Source organism: Rhynchophorus ferrugineus, unplaced genomic scaffold (genome assembly GCF_030347505.1).
Source record: "Rhynchophorus ferrugineus isolate W39M unplaced genomic scaffold, kcgeb_rfMv2 rfM9, whole genome shotgun sequence".
Classification (NCBI taxonomy): Eukaryota; Metazoa; Arthropoda; class Insecta; order Coleoptera; family Curculionidae; genus Rhynchophorus; species Rhynchophorus ferrugineus.
Genome location: NW_027472588.1, coordinates 20240503 through 20249759, shown reverse-complemented (window position 1 = coordinate 20249759; position 9257 = coordinate 20240503). Strand labels below are relative to the sequence as shown.

Genomic DNA, 9257 nt, shown 5'->3' with positions numbered 1-9257 from the left:
ATGTCTACAACTCGGTGTTTCTAGTCTTTTTGCAACAATATATTTTTATAACAATATGAATTTATTCAATGGACGTCGGTAGAAGTCCGTAATAACAGTTTCATTCAGACCATATATACGCAAGATTTTATGACAACGAATATCTTGCTTAAGTGTTAGACATCTGATTAACAGTCATAATACGCTACAGAAAAATCTTTTATATTTTTTTGGAGGCAAGCAATCATACCGTGATGTTGAAGTATTGCTTGCAAAAAAACATACATATTATATTACATATTACATATGTTAATAACATTAAAAAATAAATATATTGTATATTTCTTAAATGTTCTTATTTTGTCGATCCCCTCTATCCATTCTATTTTGTCACAGGGTATTTTATAAAAAAGATTATTCTTAAATAATTGAAACTGCAAAGTCTCTCTATGTTCTATATCATCACTATATTTTTATGCACTTACTGTCTCTATAAATATGTGTTATCATTTATTGTAAAAGTGAAGCAAACGAACGAATTCGATTAACGATATAATCGATAGATCGATTTTCTGATAAACGATTATGTCGACCATAAATTCAACGTAGTGCGCAATATTTCTCGAACAGAACCATGATGTTCGTGTTAAATCACATGCACAATAATGCACAATTTGCAGATATTCATCGGTGAGTCAGTCAATTTATGATGAAATAGCAATTAAACATCAGTTATCTGACAGCTGTTATAATGGTTTTTATCGTAAACAAGACTGTGAACTTTGCTTACCATCTTACTCTAAACTACACTACTTTAAGTAGTATCTCTTAACAACAAGTTGTATTTCAAGTTGTTCAAGATTCCTCTAAATAAAATCAAACTTATAACAATAGATACTTATTAATTTGCTCAAACTTACTAATATACCTTTCTTCTTCTCTAAATAATAGAAAATAATATATAAATAAAAGCTTTTAACTGAGGTACTTAAAACATTAGTGAAAATGAAAGTACAAAAATAAATATATGTCAAATATGGTATATTTCAATGTTGAAGTAATAACATCGGTATATTCAATTATGTACATTCACATATTTTCGATATATTTCCTTCGCGTTTATATTTTCCACGCCTCCCTAAATGTTTATTAGATGCCTGGATTCTTACCATCTAATTTTATATTTTTTATCTAGTATACATTTATGTACTTCTATATTTGCATTGTAGTGCATATTCTATACATGTACAATAGTGTCTGCAATAATGTCAGTACACATTTAGTAGATTCTTATTAAACGTACATGTTTACACTTAATAATATTTTCTAATAATCACTAGGAACAATAACAATAATATTGACATATACAAATTTAACTAAAAATAGAGTATATTTGGATTTTTCTTCTTATCATATTTATTAATTTTTATCGGTCTTTTGGACCTTTGCCACATACAAATATTTTAAAACAGTTTATCATAATATAGTGTCTGATTGATTTTTGAAAGTTTGAAGTGAGTTTCAGCCAATTCATTGTCTTCTAAATTTTTCTTGTCTATCAAACTGTTCTATATCATTGACATTGATTTCACTGAGTATTTTGAAGTCGTTGAAAGCAAACTGACTATTGGGACATAACGGAGCAGCATTACCAAAATTTTCAAAATGTTTCTATACACTCCGAATAACTAAATGATATTGAATATAAAACTGTTATTTAATGTTGAGAAATTACAAAATCATGTCAAACCGAACTTAACACTTAGTTTGGGTCCTTTAGCAATTGTTTACATCAATACTTCGTATTTTCATAGTTGATTAAAACGCATACATATATAAAGCATATAAAGTATATAAAGCATTACTGAATAACAAAATGAGCTATATACTTGAGTTTCATCGATACATGAGATACTTGAATATTTAATATTATATATATTATATCTTTATAGTATTTAATATTTATAGAATTTATGATATTTAGTAGTGAATTCTCCGAACAAATCATCACGAATTATGAAAAATGGATCACATACGATAAAAATGTATAAGCAAGCTGGCTGAAAGCTGAAATAAGTCATGGCTGACGTTAGGAGTAGCTCACAAGCGGTTGAATTATCTGCAATAACTCTAAGAATAGTGATTGTGTAAGATGTCTACGTATTTGGTGGGGTTGGAAGGTAACTATTAATAAAGAGCTGCTCAAACCTGATCAAACCATGTAAGATTGAAACAGACTATTGACAACAAGGTTAGAAATTATCAATGAAAAGGACGTTGTTGACAAACTGGCATACGAATATCTTTAGTTACTCAAAAATTGAGAGTGTAGGGTTGAGAAGTTTTGATGTATCCACCCTATAGTCTGGACTTAACCTTATCTGACTAGAATTTATTTCGGTCCTGTAACACTCCTTAGTTAGTAGTTCTAATAATAGTAATAATAATCTATCTAGTAGTCATGTTCAAATGAAAGGTTTCCCATTGTTATTGTAATGCATATACAGTACTTCCAGCAACGGTAGAAACCCACTCTCTTCTCAAAAATTTCCATCTTCATTCCTTTATCTATCCAAACAATTATAGCCACAGAGCAAAATAATATATAAGGGAGTCAAACAAGATCAAAAGTTTCATATATTAATGGTGTTGCACAGCAAACTAGCGCCCATCACAGCAAAACTGATAAAAAATATAAAAAGAATAGTGTCTATAAGTTAATATTAATGTTGGTTTAATTATAATAATGTTAGTATTAAATTACTGTTAAATCTAGAAGAGAAGATACACGATCTGAACATTGATTTGGAGAACATTGGAGCTCGGAGAATATTAAATACTAATAATTACTAATTATAATTATACTAATTACTACTAATTACTTATACTACATACTAATTAATATACTCTGAGCTTAATTCTTTTAACACTTCTAAATATATGAAGTAGCATTCTTCTTAAAATGAAGTTAGAAGTTAAAATGTATGAAAAGGTTTTAAGCAAAAGGCACTATTACTTTATTTAAACGTTTTTATTTTATCCAAAGAAAAGGGAACTCAAACTTTTAAATAGATAGGCGCATAGTGAGGCCCGTATTATTTAACATATAAGTATACATATGCTTAAAAAAGTATGTATACAAAACATGTGGAAATAAAATTTGTAGAAAAAGTAATTGTATCAAGACGAGTGTTTCAAATTGATATAAATAAATTCGTTCTAAAACAATGAAAATAAAACATAATTACTTTTTCGCCAACTCATTAAAGTAAATTTGAAAGTTGTATTACCTATTTATCTATTTAAAGTAAAATCAAACTAAACTATGGGCCTCGATCTTCAATTATCCTTGGCAATTATTGACTTGAAAAGGCATTTACTCATCTTAGTTAATGGCAATTCGGATAACAATTCGTTTTAAGACGTTTCACTATTTCATGCAATCAAACAAAAGCATGTCCGTTTTCTTCTTCTGTTTAAATCTATACTGGGTTATCCTATTATAATTAATATAGTTTTGGACCAAAATAAGTAAATTCACTGAATACACTTTTTTTTAAGAAAAGTAAACTTTGTTTTATTGGCCACTAACATTTATGGTTTTAACAAGTAAATGTTTTTAGTGTTTCGAAGAAAATTCTAGAAAAAAATAACCCACTTTCAACGGATACAATGAACGGTGTGGTAAAGTCAGAATACAATACATCTTGAATATCAACTAGTTGGATTAAAATTCAATTTTTGATCTGATTATAATGCCTAGTCTTTAACATACCGAATTTAGTATGGGACATATGAAATGCCAATGTCCTTATTGTGGAACTATGTGATGTATTAGTCGGTAATTATGTAATTTTCCTAAGATGTTATTGAACTAGATAAATATTTATTTATAGACCAAAATATATATTGGCAACACTGCCATACATTAGAGCCGATTATCAATTGATTAGTTGTTTTTATTTTGTTACACTCAATGGCTAATAGGGCAAAATCCTTTGTTTCAACAAATATAAAATTGAATATTATCTGATTTGAAATATAGATATTAATTGTGTCAACAAATGCTATAACTATTCCTTTTAAAAATATATTATTTTCTTTAACTTTGGAGTCTTGGGGGATGAGTAATCATCTAATCTCAATTAACATGGTTATTAAATACTGGTTTCTTAATTATTAATAACTTGTAATTTTTTAAATTAATAGTAGTTTTTAATTAGAACTAAAGGATTTATTTGTTTAGTTATTCATTCGAGTTTATATTGGTCAATAAAACTAATGCAGTCCTATAAAATATTTTTTGAAAAGTAGATATATAATGATTTAATTAAATAATAGTGCTCATGAAATATTTGATTGAATCTGAAAAAAATATAATATTCATGTAACTCAAACACAATTTCTTTATTAGAAGATTAGATTTAGATTTGTGTTATTAGAAGACGTGGAAGGCTACATTAATAAGTTACTAAAGGAGAATGCTAGTAAATGAGACTTTTGACTATTTAGCAAAATAATTTTTAATTTTTAAAAAATATTTAAATATCTGGGTCATAAAAATCTTGGATGGAAATGTTTTTATTTTACTTTCTGTGCTTTTTCACATATTTCTCACTCAACTTTCACTAAATAAGTGTGAAATTTTATGTCAAGTTAAGTTAAATTTAATAAGGCTGGAATTTTTTATTCCAATTTTTTATTTCCATTTTATATTTTTTATTTGTTTTTTTATATTTTAAAGTACCTTCTTATATTATCTAGACTAGACCTACTGCTTCAAACCACGGTCCTCGACTTAGGCGAACATAGAAATACTTCCATAAGACGAATTTTGTACTTTTACCTTTTGGACAATCACAAGAATAAATTTACGACCAGGGATCAAACCGGGGACTATCGCAATAGTAGGAGGACCGTTCTGTCGCCTTGGCTACAAAGCCAACCAAGCCGGTTTTATTTTTATTTTATAGGATTTGAACTTAATATTATATTAATTAGCAATTTAATCTTTCTCATCAATTCTTTATTAATTGCCTTGTGTACTATGAGAGTATGATTTACAGTAATCTAGACAATAAATCTTGGTTTATTACTTCTTACAACCAAAGCATTGGCCAAAAATACCATGTACAGGTATCATTGGTGTCTCAACATTGCCAGTACCAATCTGTGCTGGATAATTTATGCTATATATTGTATTTCCTCTGTTCCGATTTCATTAACTTTATGCGGTGTTAATTTATTGTTGATAAGTTGGATTCATCAATATTAGCTATACGAAACTGCTAACTTCATCTCAACAAAATCCATTTGTGGACGCAAACGGCAAATGAGATTAAATCTACTCACATGACGTTTACCCTGCGTACAAGGGTTTGTTTACCAGTAAATAATAATAATTAAAATAAATGAATATAATTAAATATATAGCAATGTATTTGAATTGATGCTTAACTTATTATATATATAGAAACGTATATTAACAAAGCATAAATAACTTGTGTTTAAGCTGAGCTAGATATAGAGGTAGCAAGGTGTAACTGTATAAGTCAACTTTTGGGATTATTTGATCGTATAGTATTGAACTGTACGTGTAGTATTAGTATATCTAACATAGCCACTCTTTAGAGGTTCCAAAATAAATTGCGCCACCGACGCCCGTATAACGCCTGTGACAAAATAATTCAGTAGAATATCCCCTTGAAGGGGTTTAGACTAGGTTTAGGATAACAGAATATGGTCTATTCAATAAAACCGCCAATGTATTTTATCAAAATGTATGTATTAACTTAGAATTTTGGAATAGAAAGTTTGTCGTTTTGAAAATTTATATATTATTTATTATCACTAATATTTTGAAGTATTTTGTAGATATTTGACAGCAGGGTCGACCAACACAAATTGAATTTTATAGACTGATTCGGTTACATGCTCTGGCACATTCTAATTCATTTTAAATAGTCTAAAATAAAAAAGGAAAAATTTGCTACCAGTTTAAAGCGGATTTTAAGTTTTTACAAACTGCATTTGACAGTATATTCAATTCATCGATGACGTATATTAGCTGTTTTATAGGAAAGACTATAGTAACTAGTTATAGCTTAACGAGTTCTAGTTATAGCTTATAGCTTTGTACAGGAGATCCCCTATTCATGTAAATCATATTAGATACTTATTGCCCATAGATCAGATTATGGTCAGCGCATTGAATGCTAGAGAAATTAAAAGTTGGATTCAGAAGTGGACCAGGACCTAGATTTTCAATCCTCATTATATTTTAAAACTCCATTTGACATTTAATCGACATCTATAACAGATAAGCAGTCACCCTTCTTTTAATTAGCGTTTTTATAATATTAGTTGTAATTGTCTCCTGTATATTTTAGAGCTATATTGTGTTGATAATTCATGATATTCATGTAACCTTATAGCAACAATATTTTCCCTACGTAAAAATTAATACAATAACGATTATAAACAATAACAAAAATTCAGATCCGCGATGTTTTACTCTGTGGTATAATCATCACTAATAATGGCAAAGCCGTACCAAATATAAATATAATAAATTTAACCCTGAAAATGTTTTTACTTTAAATTTTATATATGTTGGAATTTGAGATTTTTGGTAATATTAAATTTTATTTTGTAAAGTAATATAAACAGTCCTGCAAATATATTTATATAAAACAGTATTATAAATGTTCTATTTCTTTGCAAATAAGCGTTATTCTAGGATGCACATCGTTATATATTTCTAGAAATTTGAAATAAAAGGAAAATGTTTGTTTTTGTCATCAGTAATTCTTTGTCTTTCAAGCTTCTTGAAATGTAAATCTGTGGTCTATCGCGCAACTAAATGAGAATACAAATGAGCTAATAAGCCTATTAGCAAGCAGATATTAAACATTATTTTACCGTTATATTTATTACAGAAACATAAAATAAATTAGTAATATATAGGCTACGTAGTGAGATTGCTACGCTGTTGATAACTCCATCACCACCTTTACAGGTGGTTTACTTTACAGTTTATTTTAAAAATAAAATAGGTGGGGGATTCATGAAAAAGTAATTAATGTTTTTTCATGTATTCAAGATGAGTATATTTCAAACACTAGTCAATGATATATGTGCAATTTTAATCGATAAGATTTGAGTAATTTCTGAGATTTCTTAGCGAAAAACTGAAACAGAAGAAACTGCAAGTAGTTATCACAAGCCCCTTTTAAAGCCTATTGAACAGCATTAATAAATTGGGGGTGTTTTTTAGACTAACTATTAATTATAATTAGGTTTTAATGTTTTAGATCTTCCTCCAGATATCTTAGTTCTACAATAACGGATTTGTACTTTTACCAGAAAACGCTAAAAGGTCACCTACAAGTATGACATCTATTCAATCAATTAGTGTTTGAAATTTTTTTTTCAATATGAAAAACTGATTTTTTTTCTCCTGTCTAGTATGTATATGTTAGATTTTATAAATTAACTGCTATCTTTACCGAAATTTCTATTATAATAACACAAGCTAATAATTTATTAATTTAGTCCCCTAATTTAATAATTTCCCTACCGCCATTCCTATTATACTACCATACTTCAATGTTAGGAACCTTATATATACCATAGATCTCATATAGTTCACTCAAGACTAGCTTTATTATTATTTATTTTTTATTTAGTTAATCCCGTCAGACTCTTGGGCTATTTAGGGTGAATTACAATACATCATTTGAACATTAACAGCTTAAAATACTACACAGTAGATTATAAACAGTAGAATATATACAGTAAAATTTTTCAATTACACAATAATAAATGTATGTTACAGGTGTTGAAGTAGGTCTAGAGTCTTTAGATAGTCAATCAGCAGATTCAGTTGCTCAGGTTGGACCAATTGTTCCAGTGCTGTCGGCATCTCAAGTTGTCTCCTCAAATCATCATATTTTTGACAGTCCAGTAGGATGTGTCTGACGCTAAGTTGAATCTGGCACAAATCACATAAGGGCGGGCTCTGTCCCTTCAACAAATATTCATGTGTCACTCTACAGTGTCCCATTCGCAGTCGTGCAACGTCTACTCATGTTATTATGGTCTATAGATTGATAAAAGATCCTCTTGGCTTCCCATAATTTATTGTTTTTTATGAGAACGTCCCATTCTAATTGGGTCAATTGCCTATTTAGGCCCTTCATATAGACTTTGGCATCTTTTTTAATTTTAAATTGATCGACTCCTCTACCCTACTTGCCAGATGGTCGGCTCTTTCATTTCCAGATATTCCTTTATGGGAGGGGACCCAGAGGTATGTTATTCTTACACCCCTAAATTGTAACTTTGTCTGTATCTCTCTGATGTATGTGACCAGAGGGTGGACTGTCCTTGCCGATCTTAAACTCTCTAGGGAACTCATAGAATCTCATACTACTAGTATGGATTCGCTAATCTGTGATTCTTCCAAGGCAGATAGGGCCATATATATAGCCAGCAGTACCGCGGTGAAAATACTTTCTCTGGAGTAGACTAGACGTATAAGCAGCACCCACAAAGTTCTCACGTTTTGAACCATCCGTGTAGATGATAAAATGATTTGAATAGTTCTCTTCGATTATCTGTCTAAAGAAGCTTTTTATTGTAGAAGAACTATTTGTTTCCTTATTCAGAACCTTCATAGAGAGGTCTATGTGTATTCTTGAGAAATGCCATGGTGGTATATTAGTGATTCTACATTTTGCATCTGGGATCACAATCATTAATCGTTTACATATCCTCTGGAAGATTAATGAGGGGCTTAAGTGCCTCTTCCTTATATTGGTCCAGTTTGTCTTAGGTAGGAAAAAGGTATTAAACTGGTCCAACTCTGGACGGAATTTGAGGGAGCTTGCATAGTTTAGTAGCAGGAGCTCTCGCCGTGACTCGAGTGATGAAATATCTGCCTCGCACTGCAAACTTTCAACCGGACTAGTGCGGAATGCTCCCAATATGATTCTAATAGCGGCGTTTTGTATGGGATCCAATTTCTTCACGTATGAAGGTGGCGCGGTAATATAACACTGGCTTCCATAATCCAATTTGCTTCTTATCAGCTCCTGATATATATTGCTCAAGGATGTTCCGTGTGCTCCCCAATTGATGTTGGAAAGGGTATTCAGTAGACCTAAGTCTGCCAAACATTTATTCTTGAGATAATTTATGTGCCAGTTGAGCTTGTGGTCGAACAGCAAACCAAAGAATTTATGTTCTGGTTTGTTTATCAGGTTCTTACCCTCCAT

General features: G+C 30.0%; 1 protein-coding gene across 1 annotated transcript; it reads right to left on the bottom strand.

Annotated features, from left to right (window-relative positions):
- Nucleotides 1–8426: 8426 nt before the first annotated feature.
- LOC143203149 (uncharacterized) lies at nucleotides 8427–9257 on the bottom strand. Its single transcript, XM_076415287.1, has one exon. It carries the CDS (start codon nucleotides 9255–9257, stop codon nucleotides 8427–8429), a length of 831 nt encoding a protein of 276 aa, XP_076271402.1.

Coding starts and splice junctions, on each gene's coding strand:
- LOC143203149 (XM_076415287.1), bottom strand. CDS start 9,257: ATGGAGGGTAAGAACCTGATAAACAAACCAGAACATAAATTCTTTGGT.